The 21,442-nt window shown below is 38.3% G+C and overlaps 1 protein-coding gene across 1 annotated transcript in view; it reads left to right on the forward strand.

Annotated features, from left to right (window-relative positions):
• EIF3H (eukaryotic translation initiation factor 3 subunit H) overlaps positions 1-20,630 on the forward strand; it is a 95,638-nt gene extending 75,008 nt beyond the window's left edge. Inside the window, exons 3-8 of the mRNA XM_020883378.2 lie at positions 5,161-5,328; positions 6,875-6,974; positions 8,212-8,361; positions 16,447-16,567; positions 18,566-18,698; positions 20,408-20,630. Of these exons, the coding sequence (XP_020739037.1) occupies positions 5,161-5,328; positions 6,875-6,974; positions 8,212-8,361; positions 16,447-16,567; positions 18,566-18,698; positions 20,408-20,505 (770 nt within the window). The 3' untranslated portion in view covers positions 20,506-20,630. The remainder of the gene's footprint in view (positions 1-5,160; positions 5,329-6,874; positions 6,975-8,211; positions 8,362-16,446; positions 16,568-18,565; positions 18,699-20,407) is intronic.
• Positions 20,631-21,442: the final 812 nt, after the last annotated feature.

Raw genomic sequence — 21,442 nt, forward strand, 5'->3', positions numbered from 1 at the left:
CAGTTGAGTCCTGCCCCTTCACAACCTGTGATACACAACATTTCTAAAAAGATGTCAATAATCGTGCTTGTCTCATTAGAGTCATCCTGAGGAATAAAGTCAAATACCATGTGTAAACCTCTTAAGAGAAGTCCGGCTTAGTAAGTGCTCGCTGAGTGCTACTTCTTTCCTGATGTTTGGCTCTCTCCCTTTTCTCCACACTGTGTCAGTGCATATGCACATTTTAAAGTATGGTTTTATTGTATTTTTTTTAAATGATTTAGGTTAATTTGCTACAATATTAAGTAGTCAAATGACCGGTCCATTAAATTCTTTTTAAGTTTTAAAATTTAAATTAGATTATTCCTTGGTTTCTTAATTGTTCTCTAATAAGACATCTGTAAGCTCTTCCCACTCTGCTCCCCCCCCCCCCCCCCCCAAATCTGCCAGACAGATCGTTTCAGAGTATGTCTCAGCTTCAGTTTTCTTCTTTCAGCTCATCCCCATCTGGCCAACTGTATAATTCCTTGTTCCTGATTTTTTGGTGATAAATTGTATTCATGAGGGCTCACTTAAAATAATAAAGATGGTTTTAAAAATGAAGGTGAGAAATTGGAGGTGAAAAAAATACTGATTATTCTGCTGAACTGAAAGGCTAAGCCACCATCCTTCCCAGTGGTCTTAAGGAGAACTCAAAGTCTTATTTGGTTGTTTGCCAGTGTGAGTCCCAGCATAGCATTTAAATAGAAGACTGCATATTATTTTCAGTGTTTTCCTATTTGGAGATAAAAATGAGGGAAAGCCCTACAAATGTGGTGGATTTTTGAAAGGAATAGTTAACTATTGGGCAGCCTGCCTCAGTTAAGACAGTTTTAGCTCTAGGCAATTTAAAATTGCCTGTTTTGCAAAGAAGATATCTGGAAAAAGTGAATGTGAATATACTGGTGCCAAACTTAACAGTTATCAGTATTGTAAACCATGCTGTCCTTTGCTTGGGAGAGGCTTAACCAGTTAAGATGATTGTAGAGGTTGAAGAGATTTATAAAACTTCACCTCATTTTTATAACCTTCCAAGTTTTGTAGCACCACCTCAGTTGCATCTAAGTGTAGTTTTTGTATTAGTAATTTGAGTTGGCTTAGCAGTAACTTCCAATTTGTCTTTGAAATTCATTTGCTATGCACTGTTTCTCCTCAGTTGGGAGGGTGTGTTTGCTTTTTAAATGAACAATGTTTAAAACGTTCTTTCATAAACTTCTCACTACACAATTCTGAGCCTTTCTGTTGAGTATTATTATAAATTTTCAAGTATTTCCCTCTTCCAAAAGGTTTTTCCTTGCTATTCATCTTTGGGAAGTTCTCCAGAAATATTTAGCCATTTACTCAGATGTGAGTGTCATTGGTTGAAGTTGCTGCCTGGGTTTCTGTTAAATCCGAGAACTTGAGAACAAAAATGAAAGTGTCTGTAACCCTGAACCAACTCGGCAAAGTTGCCAGTAAAGGCTTGTTTATTATTTCATTAATCTGCATTAACTCCACAGTAGGGAGCTGTGGCACTTTATATCAAGGAACTTTTAGTTTTCTTTTCCTTCTCCTGTATTTCTTTTTTGCTGATTCTCTTCCTTCGGAGGTGTGAGGCAGTCCCTGGGTAGGAGGGAACCTGTCTCCCTGTGTAGTCACATCTTTTCTACCCCTCTTTTAAAACGCTAGTGGGGGGTTAGGGGGTTTTAAGTGAGGATGGCTGGGAACAAGAAGGAAATAGCAGCAGTCCCCTCTCACCAAAGCCTGTGGGCTGGGACACCCGTCCTCACAGTCCCTTCCAGTAACATGAGCCCCTCTCATCCCAGTTCATCCAGTGTCCTAGCTAAACTTGGTTTCTTGTTCATACCTCACCTACCCACCTCCAGTATCTCTCCCCTTCACCTCCAGCATAACTCCTGAGAGGGATCAGCAAAGCCACTAACGCGTGGCATTTGCCTGGGAGATTAGAATCTGGAATGACCATTCCTTATTTCCCATGTGAAGTGTCACAACTCTTCCTTCTGTCAGAGGGATAAATGGGTGTCAGCTGGTGTGGCAGCTCAGCTATGTTGATTGGTGGGGGTGTTGGGAGCACAGTTTTGAGACAGTTTAGCTTTTGTAGGGTTTGATTTTGTACTTTTTTGAGAACCTGGGTTGGAGGAGGAGGGGAAAAACTGAGGAAGGAGCCAGTGGTCATGTCTTGTGTGAATGTTAGAACAAGGACACAGACCTAAAGACTGCAGAGATAAAAATTCACTTGGCTGTTTTTGAGTTGTCTCTTGCTTGCATATAGTAGGATAAATATGTCTTCTTTAAAAAAAATTTTAAATTAAATCAAAGTAACTTCTTTAAGCTTTGCTTCCCTGGTACCTCTGTGATAAAGAATGTATCTGCCAGTGCAGGAGACCCATTGGTTTGCTCAAACCCAAGGTTTGATCCTTGGGTCAGGAAGACCCCTGGAAAAGGAATGGCAACCCACTCCAGTATTCTTGCCTGGGAAATCCCATGGACAGAGGACCCTGGCAGGCTACAGTCCATGGGGTGGTAAAGAGTCAGACACAGCTGAGTGACTGACCACCACTTCTTTAAACCGTGCATTTATCGGAGCCTCGTGTGTAGTTCAGCGACGACTGGGCCTCAGTGCAGCCCAGGGTCACTTTGGACCTCTGGCACCCCTAGCCTCACCTTTTCAGCAATCGCTGGCAGTCTTTTTAGATCCTTTCTTTCCCTGTGATACCTCCAAGAAGACATTCATTTTTTTAAGTGTTTTTTAATTTAAAAAATGAGTGGTTTAAAGTCTAAACCAAGATGAAGAATGACCTGTAACTTCACATGTTTTTTGTGTAATAGTGAAATTTCAGTTCATTGTAGATTTTTCAAGACCAGTTTTATTAACTCCCCTGTCATTGCTCTTAACCCTTAAATTTTTATTTTCATCATATGAAAGCTCTTGTGACCTTAAAAATAAAGTTTTATTATCATGGTAAATTCATAAGGCAACAGGCTTCACTCATATCTCTTAGTCCCTTTTCTAGCTGAAATACTTCATTTTCCTTCTTATCCTAATTCAGGGGGCTTTGAGCTAGGTAAGACTGTATGAAGAAGGAATCTGGATGTTTGCTACCAATTGTAAAATGTTCTACTTCATGCTTCCTGAAAATGCTATTTTAAAATCTGTTGTATTCAGGCTATTTGACTTATTAGTAAGATTAAAGAATATTTCTTGAGACATGCATTTTTATTTTAATTACTAATGCCTGCTAGAGACCCAGCTTTAGTTTATAGAAAAATCATTATTTACAAGTAGCATATCCAGTGAGCAATGTGGAGTCACAGCATTTTGACTGGGATGAGCTCTCAGATCTTTTTGGAGATTGGAAGACAGCATCGGACAAGGACAGCAAGATGCCCCATGAGAGAAATCCCAGCGCCGACAAGAGAACCTAGATTGCTAGATTCCAAGTCTTTTTTTTACTACTATTTCAAGTTGGTGGAACCTGACTTGTGCTTGTTTTATAACTAAATTGTACACTGACGGATGTCTAAGAGGGACCTGTTTTTAAAAGCTCACCCTATACAATCGTGTTTGCACTGTCAGTTGCTTGTAATTGCTCCCTATCTCCACTTTCCTATCCCTTTAAAATAAATACTAAATTTAGTTCTGGCTCCTGTTTTACTGGTAATATTAGAGTTTTTTGTTCATAAATTACATTTGATTAAATTTTACCAGCGAAGTCAGTGATTTTATTTTAGGAGAGTTGTGAAATTTTAAAACAGACGTCATAGTAGTGGTTCTATCCCAGTTTTATGTGGTTGACAGAAATCTCTTAACTGGCTAGGAAGGGGATCTCTTATATGCTTGAGAGTGAAAAAATTAAGAAATAATTGATACAGGATCACCATATTAATTTTATACTGCTTCTTCTTGAGACCATCATGTTGTATATAAAAAGAAAAATTCAAAAAGCACTTAATTCTGAGTAGTTGATGAGTTGGCTGCCATCTTTTATCATGAAAAATATAACTTTCTTTGGGATAAGCAGATTTATAATTTCTTTACCTAGTAACAGGTGTTGAAAAGACTGTGTCCATCTGAGGAAGGTTCTTTTATACTCTTTGATCCTGAATTTTGTTTGGTGTGTAAAACCATAGCTCTGTGGCCAAGGAAATGACATTTAACCCACTTTTGCTAAAACCTGATTAAAAATGAAATGGTTGGATTTTGAGTTAAACAAGTATGTTTAAGTGCATTTATTATACAGAAATAGCTTGAATATTACACTATAAAATTTTCTCCTGTTTTACATATTTGCTACTCACTATTGGGCTATATTGCTTTTTAAAATATATTATTTATTGTACTATCAGTTTGCACCAATTTTCCTGGTACTATGGCTTTGAGTTAATAATGTATGTTATAGTCATTATCAATAAAAGTTAATCCAACTGTTCAGTTCCATACGTGGTGATTAGCATATAACTTATCTAATAAATAATATTGATTACTTAATGTAAAGGAACTTCCAGACAAGAAAAAAATTCTTTTTAAAATTTAGCACATGCAGCAGGGGGCACCAGACGAAGGCAAAAATGAATTCTTATATTTTTAATCAGCTGCAGCTTGTGTCCTATTCATAGTTAAATCATGTGGTAGTTAACCGTTTCCCCGTTTTAGTTTTCTTCATGGTTTTAACTTCTCAGTTCTAAAAGCTTTGTTGAAGACACTGATAACTACTCTCAACTTATTCATTCAAACAAAACTTCTTACAGCCAACCAATTTAGTAATTTATAGATTTCTTCTTAAAAGAGACCACATTTAATAAATAATTGTTTTCAATAAAGCTTATTATTATTATTATTGTTAATATTACTATTACTATTATACTGTACTATTATATTGTTACTAATATACTATACTATTATTACTATTAATATTACTATCATTTTTAATACTGTTTCTACAAAATGTGTTTTGGTTAATGAGAAAAGGAATGCCCTAATGATTTGAAAGCTTAATTTGTTTGCTTTATGTGTAAAGTGAATTAATTTAAAAATCTGGAAAAATGTTCCCTTTAGATAAGAAATGGCTGTATAGAAATTTGTTTCCAAAAAGGCTTGTTCTTAAACAGTTGCTCTTTTGCCCCTGTGTGCCCGCCACCTAGTCCAGTATCAGATGGAGATGATGCGGAGCCTGCGCCATGTAAACATCGACCACCTGCACGTGGGCTGGTACCAGTCCACATACTACGGCTCGTTCGTCACCCGGGCCCTTCTGGATTCTCAGTTCAGTTACCAGCATGCCATTGAAGAGTCTGTCGTTCTCATTTACGGTTAGTAGGAGTTTCCTTTATTATTCTTTTCTTCCCTTAATATTATTGCTACTACTATTTTTGCTTTCTGTCTTTTTGCCTCTAAGAGCAGCCTGGCAGGCCTTCCCAAGTAAATACCAACCCTGTTTCTGCAGCAGCCTCAGCAGCAGCTAAGTCTAGACAGGGTTTCCTTCTTTCTGTTTATTTTTCTTGCTATCAGAGCCCTGATGTGTACATTTTGGAATGCTGGAGTAGCTGCTTCATTTTTATTCCTCCATCTCCCCTCCCGCATTTGAAGGGGCTGGTGGAACTAGACCAGATGTCTAACAAACCCCGATTGCTAGAGTGTCTGGCTCTGTACGTGACTGACCAATCATAACACAGCGTGCCAAGTTTTTTTTTATACCTCTGACAGCAGCGTACAAAACCTGGACTGTTTCTCAGCACAAAGATTTTTTTCTTTTCAGCCTATTTAATGGTGTTTCCTCAAGCTCTCCAGACCAGATGTTCTGTGCTGTATCAGAACTGTAGGCAATTTAACAGCTTTATAGCCTTCCCCCTCCCCAAACACTCACAGTTTGCCATATCTGGCAGACTTGCATATAGTTTCCAGCTGAGAAGTAAATGTAACGTCCTGAGTATCTGTCAGAAAAAATACTAATGAATACGATCAATCTTATGAGCTGCCCCCAAATTGTTTCAGTATGTTAACAATTGGATTACAGTAAAGAACAAGTTGTTAAAGTGTACTTATATTGGCTGGAAACATTGCATCATCAGACCTTGATGAATTTTCCACTTGTTTCAATCTATTTTGGTTTTCATTTTATCACCTATTGCTAAAAGTTTCACTGTGTTAAGTTTCAGGCAACATGAATGTTAACACAGGTTTTAGGCGAATATTGGCATGCCGGAGCCGTTATCATGCAGCAAGTGCTAAGCTCCCTTACTCTTGGAGTGTTTAAGCAGTTAGTTTTGACAAAATTAGTTTCTCTAAAACTAAAAAGACACTTGTGATTGCACCTTGACTTTAGTGGTTTTCTTTTTAGAATTTGCTTTAACTAAAAATTGTGAACAGTGATTATTAGGATGGGTAAATTTTTTGCAGGGCCATTCATTTAAATTAGGGACAAAGGAAATACACAAGTGCATCCAGTGAGTTTTCATATTTAATATTCATTAGTATTTCCTTTTAATTATGCAAGATGTATGGAACATATGCTGTATTTAATTTTTGTCAACATTGCTGGTTCCAGCTGAGTAGATCTGAAAATAACTGTATTTTGTATCTTATATTTATACTTTAAGGAGGAAGTTATTCTGCCTAGTATAAGTAGGGTGATAGTTTTTTGCCTTTTCACTTACCGTTTGCTATATTGCTTTGAATCTGCTTCAGATTGTGCTCTGATCTTCATTTATTTTTATTTTATTCTTCATTTATGTTTATTTTGATCTTCATTTTGCCAAGATTGTACAATAATTAACAGAAGGTGCTCAGAACCATTGTCATTTGAGCACTGATAGTGACAAAGTTCTTAGTAATTTCTTTTTCTTTTCTTTATTTGAGATCCCATAAAAACTGCCCAAGGGTCTCTCTCACTAAAGGCATACAGACTGACTCCTAAATTGATGGAAGTTTGTAAAGAAAAGGATTTTTCTCCTGAAGCGTAAGTTTTTGGGGGCCTGTAAGGCATATGTTAAGGACTGGGTATTTTTCTTTTAAGATGCTAGTTTGCCACATGCATTGAGTCCTCGGTGGTGGTGCGGTGATGCTTCTGCCGTGTGGACGGTGGAAGTGTCTGCATGGCTGAGTGCCCCTTGATCTTTCCCTTTCCATTTTAAACTGTTCTTTATGGAATGTCTCATCTGTTGTTCTCACCATGGGTGAATGCAGCTGGAGTGAGAATTAATTAGCTACTGGATTTGAAGAAATACATGATTAAATAAAAGGAGATGGGATGAGTGTTCAGCGGCTGTCAGGTTGTAAGCTCTGTGTCAGGACAGTTGTGAGCCGTTTGTCGTATTTTCTGACCTCCTCTTTCTTTGTGGGGGACGGGTGTGGAAAGATACAGTGTCTTAGGGTTTAGTAAGGAGTGTGGCTTCTGGGAAATTTTATGGGTGACAGGAATGCAGAGAACTAATTATTAAAGCTGTTTTGCGATCCTGCGTAATGGCACTGGGATATTTACATTAAAGTTTTTTAAAATTCAGAATTCTTTCATTTTCTGTTAATTATAGGAATATGTATTTCTTAATAAATTAAACTTAGTGGCTTTGACTTCATTTGGGACAGACAGTTCATGACTAATTTCCCATTTGGCTCCTAAAGAAATTAAGATACAAAGAATTTTAAAAGAAAAGCTAACTCATGAACATCTCCTGGGTATGGTAATTATAATTAAACTGTGAGAAGTTGCATTCTTGCTGTGTTTTCAACCATTGTGTGTGGAATAGCCTGTGAGTGTCCTGCTCGTTGTTAATCTCTTGAGTTCAGTTGGTTTTTAAAGTGAACTTTCCAAGAATGAGAGTATTTCTCTTTTCTAGCTGTTTAAATATTTTAGATATAGATTATATAGCATAATTTCTTACGACATTTGCATTTTTTAGTATGTGAAATTTCAAAGATACCTGATTATGAAGAAAGAATTGTTTCTTTGGTTAAGAGTCTTATTTTCTGGTCTTATAGCTCCAACTCAGATCATTTTCCGAATTGTTCAAATCACTCAACTTGTGCTTGATTCTGTAAATCTCTAGTTTCTCTCCCTCTTTTAAAGATTGCTAATGTAACAAACAAAAGCTCTGAAGAGGACCTGTAATTAGGAAAAATATAAAATGTATGAAATAGTCACTTTAACACTTACTTCTGACCACCAGACTATAAAGTATTTTTAACATGCTTTGCAGATTGAAAAAGGGAAATATCACCTTTGAGCACATGTTTGAAGAAGTGCCGATTGTAATTAAAAATTCACATCTGATCAACGTTCTAATGTGGGAGCTAGAGAAGAAGTCAGCTGTAGCAGACAAACATGAATTGCTCAGCCTTGCTAGCAGGTAAGCAACCCTGTCTCATGAAAAGTCCCTTTTTTAAAAAAACCACTTTATGCAAAAGATTTTTAACTTAGACTTTACCTGTGAAACAAGGAGGGAAATGACTTAAACATGTTGGGAGGTTCTTAAGACATAGTAACAGCACGTAGTACTTGTGCAGCTCTGCTCAAATCCCAGGAAGAGCACCATAAAAGTGAAAGTGTTAGTCTCTTAATTGTGTCGGGCTCTTGGCGACCCCGTGGACTGTAGCCCCCAGGCTCCTCAGTCCATGGGGTTCTCCAGGCAAGAATACTGGAGTGGGTTGCCATGCCTTCCTCCAGGGAATCTTCCCGACTCAGGGATTGAACCCAGGTCTCTGGCATTGCAGGCATACTCTTTACTCTTTGAGCCACGAGGGAAGCCCGGAAGAGCACCATGGTTATTGATAAAGTGAGATGAGGCTTGAATACTAATTACCTCTTGTCATTATAGGAACCTCAGGTGCCTTGCTGTGTCATTTTTGCTTTGAGATGGTAAATGCCCACGGAGGAGGGGTTTTTGATGTGGCTCGGCCTTATTTATTGTACACTGACATTAGAGGCTATGGTATTAATGTCTGGATACTTAATAATGCTTAGGAGAAAACCAGAAATGCTTGTTTGTTTTACTGTGGCACTCGCCATTGTTCAGATGTAGACTCTGTTTAGCAGTAAACTTTGTACTTGAATTTTCAACCAGAATTAGAATTTTCTGAACCTGACACTGGCTTTTGCTCTCTTAGACAGTGGTGACATAATTTGCCCCATCCTGACTGCCTCAGCTGTCTAGTTGCTAAGATACTATTTATTATATTGGTAAAATGCTGACTGAGGTGTGCCTAAACAGGGTATTTCCTTTATGGAATTAATGTTTCATTTCCCCTCGTTTATTGCTTTTAACAGAAATATGAACAGAGTCAAGTGTATATATATATATATATATATATATATATATATATATATATATATATGTAGCTCCTCCTAAATGCTCTTTAAGCTTGTTGCTAGTGATTGTTCTTTGTGGTGGGACGAAGCTAACAGCAGGTAGGTGTAGTAAACTATGAATATGCAGTTGCTGAATGGCTGAGAAAAACAAGGTGTGTTTTCTTGAAGCAACCAGCTTGGAACAGAAGCTCAGGTATTCATCAGATTTTTAGTTACACCACATAGAAGCTTTACAAAAGAATATACAGGCTCTGTGCTTCTTCACTGTGAGACAAGTGGGGATAAACCCGGAAGGACCAGTGTACCCAGTGCTCTTGTCCAGGCACCAGGACGGGTGGGGCTGTGGTTGAAGAACCACCTTCCATTGCATGAACTCATCACAGAGACCATTAGAAAGTCTTGACAGGGGCGGGAGATGGAAACTGGGTGGTAAACGGAGTGCTAGGTAATACAGCCAGGTTGCAAGGCTCATTTGGCACTAAAGAGTGTACTGTTTGACTGCAAACATACATTCATAATCGTCCTTTAATTTGTCTCTTTTAGAAGGTCATATTTTTCTTCATTGCTTTCACAAACACACTCGGCACACCTGTATTTAAAGCACTGAGCTAAGAACCTTTTTCAGCATGCAAGGTTACAATTTTATGTATTAAGTATATAGTTATATAATAATTTTAAATTTACTATGTGAAAGCTTTTGCTTATATAATTTATGTCTTCACCTTTTCCCAAGCTTCCTTTATTGATCATACAATACAAATACAGCCCTTCTCTGCTTTCCCATCACCAGTGAGCTGGTCTGCAATGTCTGTCTATCCAAAGGAGCATTTATAATAGCCAAGAAACTGTTCCTAGTTCGCCATAGCAACTAAGATCAGGACAAATATTTATTTTATTATAGTTTTTATCTTCTGTATTTTATGTAAAATAGGAAAAGGCCTTTGCTTTCCATGTGAAACTGTTTTAAAGGGTAAATTGGTATTCCTTTGGGGAGAAAAAAAGAAGCAACCTTGAAGCTGTGCTTGTATTAATGGACTGCTACATTGACCCCAATTGATAATACTAATTTAAAACACTGAAATAAATGTAACCTTCATGCCTCTCAAATTTTAATTTCTAACATTAGTAGCACGATGATGTTAATCATCATTTGCCATACAATTTTTTTTCTAAGAAACTGCCTCAGAAATCATTCTGAAGTAGCTCCTTAAACATTTTACTTGGTCTTGCTTTTCACAACCCATATGTGTGTATCAGTTTTTTGATTTACCTGATAAATTTGCTCTATGCTATGAATAAAACATATACTGCATTCCCTTTCATTTGAAAAATTCTGATTCTTAATTTTATTAGATGGAAGTTTTGGTATGGTTATTTCATAACAGCCTTGATTAATTTTTAAAAATGTGTTACACAAGCCTTCAGTTTTTCACACATGGAAAAAAATTCTGTTTTTATTTCCTCTTTAAAAAAGTAAACTGAGTGTGGGCATCATGCCTGAAGGATAATAAGGACAAATGGACACTGCAGCCAGAGCAAGCTTATCACTGTGTGTTTTGGTTCACATCTGTTTAAGTTATCTGTTTCCAGTTCTTTGTTTCCTGGGCAATAAAAGAAAAGACTATATTATTGAAACTCTGAACAGTAACTCTGTTTCAGTATTCTGGCTGCACTGGTACTGAAAAGATCCCCATAAAGTTGCTCTTGGTAATGTACCTGATTCCCTGTGAACGTTATCTGTGAAACAGTTCCGTATTATTGTTAATTCCTTTTGCCCTTCAAGACCTGAACTGTGCAGATTTTCAAGTATTTCTTGCTGGTGAGATTCCTGAAGAGCATACGGTAATAGAATGGTGTGAAATGTTGGCAGCCCACGTACCCGTGCGTGTTCTCTTCCACGGTGACATGCACCTGTATAACACGCGACCGTAGTACTTCACATGAAGGACAGTTTTGGGGGGTGAGGGGAGCTCTATTCTGGTAGTACCTTTCTTGTTGCTGAAGTCGGTGCAGTCAGAGTCCCGGATACAAGACCTGGAAACACATACTAGGTCTCTGTCTGCAGGGGCAGTTGTTCTCCTCAGTGGCTTTTTCCTGTGTCTCTCTTCTCCTCCATCACCCAGCCAAGGATTGGGGCTGACCTTTCCCTTCTCTGAATCTCTTTGCACTTCAGGATATAAATGACTTATTTAGCAAATAATCCTGTAGTGAATTACAGTATTTCATACAATTTTTGGGCCTCAGTTCTTTCACTGGTGAACGTGAGTTCAGGGTCTCCATGAGGTCTCATCCAGTCTCTCTTTTTCTGCACCCTTTTTCCTGAGTTATCTCCTGTTCCTCTCTGTACTGGTCCTTTTCTGTTATATTTGTTGACTGGCTTTCCCCATTTAAAAAAAAAAAAAAAAAAATTTTTTTTAAATGCTCGACTGTTGAGAAAAATTGAAAGAATGATAAATCATACAATAAACACGCATAAACCTTTACTTTGCACCTTTACCTTTGCACCCACTCTCTTTGTAGACATAAATGGGTTTCTTCCCTGAATCATTTGAAAGTAAATTACAGACCTGATACTTAACCTGTAAATACTTGAATGTGCATCTTCTAAGAATAAGTAAGGACATTTAAACTTAAGTTCCAGAAAGAACATCTTTTGACCTTGTATCAGTTTATCCATTTCCTTTCACCATTTACTCCATCTTTTCCTTTTATTCTTTACAAACTTTTTAATAGGATTTTCTGCATGTTGCTGTCTGTATTTACTCATTTCCCACTTATCCTAAACAGTGTTCCATCTATTCTGTGACAAGAGTTTTTGCTCAAGCCACACATTATCACGATATTGCTGGATATGGTAGACTCTTAAGCATTTAATGTGTTGATAATAGCTTCTTCCTGAAATATTTTGAGTCTAGGATTCTACTACTGAGTTACTTGTCATTCTCCACAGTCAGCCTTCCTCTGCTCATCCCTAACTATGTGTTCCTTGGGGTCTGTCTTCTTGTATGTGATTCCTGGGGTGATCTCATCTACATCCTTGTCCTTGGCTACCTTTGGTCAGGGCCTCATTATTTCTTTTCCTGATTACTTTCACAGTCTCTTAATTTCCTGCTTCTGACCTTTTCCTCTTTCATTGCAGTTATCTTGCTAAAACTAAAATGTATGATCACATTACTCCTTTGCTTAGAATTTTTGGCAGAGTCCCCTTTGTCCTTAGAATAGAATCCAGACTTAGCCCTAGCTTCCAGGAGTCTTAGCCGTGTGACTGTTTGTCTCTTCAGGTTCATTGCTCTCTTTTTTCCCCCATCTTGCCCTTTTTCCGAGCTTCTGATGTACTGAGTTACTTGTGGTCCTGCAGATGTGTCAGACTTTTCATGCAGTGTCTCTAAACAGGCTTCCTACACACGATATCTGAAGTGTCCCTCCCCATGTTCCTTGTCTTCAACTCCCATCTGCACCTCCTTCAAAAACTCAAAATTCAGCTTCATATAATCTGGAGAGTCTTCACCTGATCCTACCAAACTATATTTTATGCTTCTCTTCTATTATAGTCTACCACCACTGTGTGGTACTTCTCTTTTTGTGTTCCTTTCTTCTAAGTAGAATGTTTTGAGTGTGACTGGGAAAGTAAGTATATACTCAGTAATGTATGTTGAAAGAATGCATGCGAGAGGACACAGTATTGTTAAATTTCATAAGTTATTTGGAAAGCAGTGTCAATAATCAGTCGATCTGGACATTTGATGAGATATTGGGGAAAAAAAATTTTTTTATTCTTCCAGCTTGCACTATCAGCTCAAATTACAGATGAGTTAAAATCAGCCTGTTAAGAAATTGGAAAAAAAGAGTAAATACTTAATCTGATTTGCAAAGAAGAAGAAATGTCTGAAAGTTAAAGCTGATTCACAAAATTATAATAAGATAAATATGAAATAAGATTTAATTTGCAAAAACACTTGATTTTTAGGTTAAGTTATTAGGCCAAACTACTATATCGAGTTAAGGTAGGTAGTGCCAGACCTAGAATTAAAAGATTAATTTACACACACCCACAGAGACCAGATCTATGCTCTTCCTACAATTTGAGTCGAAGCTTTTTTTTTTTTAAGGTTACAGATGGAATCCATATAGAATTCGTGTTTTAGCTGGGTTTAGTTTTACTCATTCCCAGGATTCCCGTTCTGTTTCTTCCTCAGTCTCTTTTCCCTCTGAGTGCTGTAACCAACCACTCAGCTGCTTAGGCCAGGAAACTGGGAGCACCCCTGATTCCTCTCTCAGCTCTGCCCGTTTTCCTCCGTGCTAACTGCCACTGGGCTAGTCCATGCCACCACTGCTACTGTCTAACACCACAGTAGATTCTCTGTGTGCGTGTGTATGCAGTTTTAAAAGTAGAGATAAAATTCACAGAAAATGAAGGCACCATTTTAACCATTTTTAAGAAATACATTTTAGTATGTTTGCAGTATTGTGCAGTCAATACCAACTCTCACCCTCCACCCCTTGCAATCACTTGTTACTCTCTGTCTCCGTGGATTTGCCTCTTCTGGACATTTCATATAAATAGAACCATATTATAAGTGGCCTTTGTGTCTGGTTTCTTTCACTTAGTGTAATGCCTTTAAGTTTCATTCATGGATAAATACTTCATTATGATGCAGTAGTATTCCATCATATTGATGTATCACAATTTATTTATCCTTTTTTTGTTCCCACTTTCTGGCTGTTTTGAATAATGCAGGTATTAACATACACATACAAGGTTTTGTACAAACATGATTTTTCAGTTCTTTTGAGTGTGTACACACACACACACACACACACACACACACCCCTAGGAATAGAATTGCTGGGTCATGTGACAACTTTGTGTTTAATTCTTCGAGGTACCACCAAACTTATTTCCACAGTGGCAGCACCATTTTACATTCTCACAACAAATGTATGAGCATTCTAATTTTTCTTTATTCTTTCTAGCACTTCCATCAGTTTGGTTCAGTTCTTAGTCATGTCCAACTCTTCACGAGCGCATGGGCTACAGCACACGAGGCCTCCCTGTCCATCACCAACTCCCGGAGTTTACTCAAACTCAAGTCCATTGAGTCGGTGATGCCGTCCAACCATCTCATCCTCTGTTGTCCTCTTCTCCTCCCACCTTCAGTCTTTCCCAGCATCAGGGTCTTTTCCAATGAGTCAGTTCTTTGCATCAGGTGGACAACATTGGAGTTTTAGCTTCAGCATCATTCCTTCCAATGAATATTCAGGACTGATCTCCTTTAGGATGGACTTGTTAGATCTCCTTGCAGTCCAAGGGACTCTCAAGAGTCTTCTCCAACACCACAGTTCAAAAGATCAATTCTTCAGCGCTCAACTTTCTTTATAGTCCAACTCTCACATCCATATATGACTACTAGAAAAACCAGAGCTTTGACTGGATGGACCTTTGTTGGCAAAATAATGTCTCTGCTTTTTAATATGCTGTCTAGGTTGGTCATAACTTTTCTTCCAAGGAGTAAGCGTCTTTTAATTTCATGGCTGCAGTCACCATCTGCAGTGGTTTTGGAGCCCAGAAAAATAGTCTGACACTTTCCTTTGTTTCCCATCTATTTGCCATGAAGTGATGGGGGCAGGAGAAGAAGGGGACCACAGAGGATGAGATGGCTGGATGGCATCACCAACTCGATGGAAATGAGTTTGAGTAAACTCCGGGAGTTGGTGATGGACTGGGAGGCCTGGCATGCTGTGATTCATGGGGTCGCAAAGAGTCGGACACAACTGAGCGACTGAACTGAACTGATGGGACCAGATGCCGTGATCTTAGTTTTCTGACTCTTTACCATCTTCTGGTTTCTACTCTCCAGTGTATTCTCTGCATAGCAGCCAGGGTTGTCATTTTAAAATTTAAGGCAGAACATGTCACCAAGGTACCGTTCATGTTAGAATCATAGGGTCTCATTCTCACTAACTATGTTTTTGGAGTGTTGCGTGGACAGCCAACAGTACCTCATTCGTGCTTGCCTGACCTCCTTAACCTGTCTCTGTGCTCCTCCCATGCCAGGCCTCCATAGTTTAAAATCAGCCTAGTTGTTGCCCATCTCAGGCCTCCAGCACTTGTGCTTTCTTCCACCTAGAATACTTTTTCCATGGCTGATGCCTTCTAATCCTTTGCTTTCAACCTGTCATCTTTTAAAAGAAATATTCTGACCATACTATCTTAAGTGTCTATCTCATCTCTTCTCTTCTTCCTATCACCTGTAAGCTAGTGAAGACCAAGACTAGGAACGTGTCATTCACTGTTGTCTCCTTATTTGTTAATAACACTGAGGCTGGAACATAATAGTCATTTAGTAGATAGCCTTTTGGAATGAATGAATGAATGAATCCTGTTTGTCAGCTAGTTATTTTTAGGTTACATCTATGTGTAGTGAGCCTTAAAATGGTAGGAGATGGTTGCAGGAGGAAATCAGTGAATATGATGGGCATTGTACAAACCGTTAGCATCAATTTATAAGAAGATTTTGGTAAGTAAGCTACAGCAGAAATTCCTGGAGAGGAAAAGATGAAAAATGACTGTATTCCAGATTCTAGGAAGGGCAGAGGGAAAGGAGCCCTCTTCATCTGGCCTTGCAGAATAAATGCTGCAGTTACTCTCTCAGAACCGGCTGGGTAGAGAAAGCACGTGCCAGAAGTCTCAAGTCTCTTTGCCTGGTTCTTCCTTTCTGTGACTTCTGATCTGAATGTCTGGAGCACAGTTGGGGAGGGCCGGGATGAGGAAGTGCACTCAGGAGTACTGAGCTTAGGTTAAACTTGGTTGTTCCAAAAGTGCACATTTTAGATAACCCTGCTAGATACGTTTAACTGTTTACTGCTCTGACGTGTGTATATGCTCTCAGGAAGAAACTGAACTATTTCAAATACCGTTGTAGTTATAGTTGTGGGTTTGATACAGAAAGTTTAATAACATGCTGACTCACATTCTTTCCTTCACCCTTGCTTTCTTGTATGTGTGTGCTTTTTTTTTTTTTTAAGCAAATGGGAGATCAACTTAATATCTCTAAACTGCTTAGAGCAGTGGCAGAGCTTTAACTTTAAAAGTTTGACGTGTCAGTATCTGTACTTTATATTTCAGCAATCACTTGGGGAAGACACTCCAGTTGCTGATGGACAGAGTGGATGAGATGAGCCAAGATATAGTTAAATATAACACATACATGAGGAACACAAGTAAACAGCAGCAGCAGAAACATCAGGTTGGTATTTGGGAAAATTCAGCTAACATAGAATTCATTTCTAAGTGTGATGCTTCAAGAGTCATCTTCAAAATGATCTAAACTAATAAATCACTGACTCTTAGCTGGTAACTCTGTATCATGTTTTAAAAGATTATTCTTTATATAGTATGTTACTAATAGATTATTTGCAAGTTGTACTTAGAAATAGCTGTCTTGAAGAGAGCTAGTATTTTAAGCTCAGATGGTAGTGCCAAGGTTATGCAAATAAGGGCTACATTTATTGAGAAAATCAGGCAGAGAGATTCTGGAGGTTCACAGCTCATTTCTTTACTAACTATAATTGGTCTGCTAGTGGCTTATTGCAGTACAGTTAGCAATCTTCAGTTTGTTTAAAAAACTGAGCAATTGTGATTAAGAGCAAGCAATTTTGATAGGAAATAATAGACCAACTGCTGTGAAATAGGTAGTATAATACAGAAGGAGCCCTGGGATTTCCTGGATGTAATACACACATCCATACTGCTCTGGCCAATCATACTTTTCTTTGTCAATGTTGCCTGAAGGCCACATGATTGATTGTCACGGTTCGTGGAATACTGTTTTGGACTATACTGCCCCAGAATATTCTTAGCATTTGGTTCATAGATGGTTGATTCCAGAATGTACATCCATGTGAGTGTTTGACTAGTCTGTTCATTACAATGTACTTTAGGTGTTGTTAACTGTAGAATTCTAAGCACAATTAAGTGGTTCTGAGAGTATTTTTATTTAAAAATTAATTTCAGTGTTCATATATTTACTGAATTTTAAAATATATTGTTTCAGCATACATAAAATATTAAAAAGCACATATATGTCTATAAAAATACCTTTTATTTTTAACTGAAAAGATGGTGATGAAGATGGTAATGGTTAATGTCTCTGGGGAGAATAAAACCATCTTGATCCTTTCTCCTATTGGCCCTTCCTATAGTTTAGACTCAGCTGGAAGATCAAGTTGAGAATCTGTCACCAGTGAGACAGTTGATTCTGGGAACCAATTTTAAGAGAGTTTTTTTTTTTTTAATTCTAATATGTCACAGATTTTTACACTTGACATTTGTTCTTAGCACCATTCATAACCCTTTTTAGATTTGTCTAACTTCTGTTCTCATGCCTCATAGTAAATAGAAATCTTCACAAGGCAAGTTACTTCCCTTCTTTAGGAATCTAAGACCTTAAAATTTTTACTCGCCTACCCTGGTTTCCCATTTCCTGACCTTTAAGGCTGTGCATGGGCTATTACTCCCTTTGCTGTTTTAGGCAGTTCACAGCTATTAGCATCTTGACTGTAATTAGAACTGTAAGTTTATAGTTGGTCTATATCTTTAGATGTACTCCCACATTTTCTGCGTTGAATCATAGAATCCAGAGTTTGAAAGTTTTTGAAGCGTTATCTGAGCTAATATTCATTCTCAGCTGTGGTGCTAAAGCACAGATGATTATCTGTTGTTAAGAATAATAGTGTTTACTATTATAATAATAGTATGTTATTATAGTGATGTTATAATAGTAACATCATCAATATTGTTCTTTTGGTCAGTAGAGATAAAGTTGAAAAAATTCTGCACTGTGGTATTTCATTACTTAGTTCTATAAGTTGGGATGAATCGTACTTGTCACACTGTTATTACCCTGTTGTCATAAATGATCAAGTTCCTTCTTTTTTTCTCACTCATCTTGAGCTTTGCCTTTGAAGCCCCCTCACATAGCCAGTTTTGCTTTTCCAAGTCATTAGTTAGATTAGACTCTTAGAACTCAGAATGACACTAGAGTTTATAACGAAGTTTTCTTTGACCATCGCAACCGTCACCATATTTAGCCTCTTAGAGGCAAAGATTAGGAAGGGTTACATTTATAAAACCGAGATTGGAATTCAAAGCAGTGGGATTTTTGCTGGTCGCATAAGTGAAGGAGGTCTTATTTTTCTCCTTGGGTAGAGAATAGTAACCCAGCCATCCCCCTTCTGAATTTTAGTATCAGCAGCGTCGCCAGCAGGAGAACATGCAGCGCCAGAGCCGAGGAGAACCCCCACTCCCTGAGGAGGATCTGTCCAAACTCTTCAAACCACACCAGCCCCCTGCCAGGATGGATTCTCTGCTCATTGCAGGTACTGCTGGCCCGTGCAGAACATGGCTGATTTTCTTTATTCTTTAGGAAGCAGACGGTGGGAGGCTCACTAACACTAAGATAGTGTGTTTCAAATGGTTGAATGATGAACTTGAATCTGGCACCTATACTTTCTGAAATTTAAGGATTTGTCGGTCTTTATTATTTCTAAGGTCCTTTCAGTGCTCCACTCGGTGTTCATCTTAACACTTCTGAGGTGGGATTATATAAACTTTCTAAAATGAGAAGGTTTTTATTGTGGATCATCTGACATGGAAACCAAGAAAAAGTGTTTATCATCTCATAATGGAAAAGATCATTTAGCTGGAACCCCTTTCTTCTGGTGCTCTAGCCCGATTGAGCCTGGCCTGAATGTGGGTGTCTGATATGAATTGTAGTTTTTGACTCGAAGAAGCATCTCCTTTACTTTGACTCGTCTTGTAGCAACATGAGTGTGACTCTGGATGGAGTTTCTCAGGGGATACCCAACATTTAACGCTGCCTTAAGGGAGTGGAGGCCGTGTGTCCTGTGCTAGGGCCTGATGTTGAGTGTATAACATTCATGCTCATACTCAGCTGTAACAGCTTATTTCTGTGTAAATGTGGTTGAATACTGTTTGTTTCAGCCAGCCAGTTGTCCAAGAGGTTTGTTAGTGTGAAAATCCAACAAAAGAAAAGCTGATCCTCTATAGTTTCTCATTTCTGTTGACATATTTTTAGAACAGGAGAAAATTCCAAATTCCTTAAAGCTTTCTGGTACATGTCTAAATTAAATTTGGGAAACTGAGACACATTTCTCACCTAAGGTCCAGTTTAAGCAAAATTGTATTTCTTACACTTTTAAGTAATGTGTAACTGTCGCATCAGATCAGATCACTTGTTTGAGGACTCAGGCAATAATGGGGCCCTCCCCTCACGTGGACGCCCCGCTCTGGCTCTGTCTTGGCTCTGGGGGTGCAGCAGGAGGCTGTTAACATTTCCAGAGCGTGGGCTGAAAACTCCCGTAGTTGTTAACATCTGGGGCAGGGGGGTCTGGTTAGTTTACTGTTCTTTGGTTGGTTTCTCCTTTCCACCTGACTGAGAAGAGCTAGAGCTGTTTTCTCACTTCTCTTAGTTCCAGCGTTGGTCTGATCTGCACTGTCAGTAAATTTTGATTGACAATTAACATGTTCTAGTAACTCCTGATTATCTTTTAAAAAGTTGTTGTTTTTCTTCATTCTCCGTATAACCAAGAGTGGAAGATAGCTTATCTTCAAAACAACTGACATTGTTTATTATCCCTTATGAATGAATGGAATTCTTAACTCTTAAAACAGTTTTTATTGATGTATAGTTGCTGTACAATATTATGTAAGTAACAGGTGTGCAATCTAGTGATTCAGTTTTGTAAGTTTATACTCCATTTATAGTTATTATAAAATATTGACTATATCCCTGTGTTGTATAGCCTTGTAGCTTATTTTATACCTAATAGTTTGTACCTCTTATTTCCCTACCTCTGTATTACCCCTCCCCTCTTCCCTCTCTCCACTGATAACCCCTAGTATGTTCTCTGTATCTTTGAGTCTGCTTCTGTTTTGTTATCGATTCAAAACATAATAAAATTCTGATGATTCTGTATTATGCTGAGTTTATCATGTGACTGATACTCTAGGTCATTTTGCAATTTGTGCAACATTATGACTCTTTCTCACTTTCCCGAATGTGCAGGCCAGATTAACACTTACTGCCAGAACATCAAGGAGTTCACTGCCCAGAACTTAGGCAAACTCTTCATGGCCCAGGCTCTTCAAGAATACAACAACTAAGAAGAGGACGTTTCCAGAAAGGACGTTAACATAGACTCTTGAGATCACACTGGGGCAACTCTCAGAAGAAGCACATTTGAATATTGGAAAGCCTTTCTAGCAATTAATAAAATAAAAATAAACCAGTCTTGACTACTTGCTTATTTGGTTTTAGACTATATATATATATATTTAGCTTCTTATTTTTGTTTTGCTTATACCTGTGTATTTCTGAAGATAAAGCAGGCTCGACCAAAAGTTTCACCAGTTCACACCTACAGGCTCCATCACATTTGTTACTTTTGCGGTGCCACATTTCAACCACCCAGTGCAGTGCTGCTTGTCCCGACGCCTGACCTCGAGGCCCTGGCACCTACTGTGAATTCTAGGACTTTGCTCCCCAGTGAGCGCACCTGGAGCCCAGGCTTCCTGCTCCTGCCCTGGCACCCCTCTTTCTCAGGCCTGGGATCGCTGGGTGTACTTCCTATGGCTGGCTTTTCATTTCTTCAGGTGATGGTTGGCCAGTCCCCATGCTCATAGGCCATTCACTGGGCACAAGAATTTTTAAAAAAAAATATCATTTTGCTAAAGGACCATGTTTTGTATGAAAATGAAATTCATTCTATGTGTGTGTGTTTGAATTGAGGACTTCATGTTTATTTTTTTATACCATAAAATGTACTAATAATTCTGCTAATAGCAAGTTTTATGAGTGGAGAAGGAGGAATTGAGAAATAAGTACTACATTGGGAGGGAAAGGACTGTTTCGATAATTTTTTGTTTGAAAGAAAATTTTTAAAAATCCTGTCATTTGTAGAACACCAAAATCAGAGTCAGCAAGGTGGTGGAGGTTTGCCTGTGAGACTCTTGCTGTGATTTTCCCTTTGAAGACATTGCCCCTAGAAAGAAAGTCAAAAGAAATGGGTAACACATAAGAAGAGAAATCCCTTTTTTTTTT

The sequence above is a fragment of the Odocoileus virginianus genome, chromosome 15, assembly GCF_023699985.2.
Source record: "Odocoileus virginianus isolate 20LAN1187 ecotype Illinois chromosome 15, Ovbor_1.2, whole genome shotgun sequence".
Lineage (NCBI taxonomy): Eukaryota > Metazoa > Chordata > Mammalia > Artiodactyla > Cervidae > Odocoileus > Odocoileus virginianus.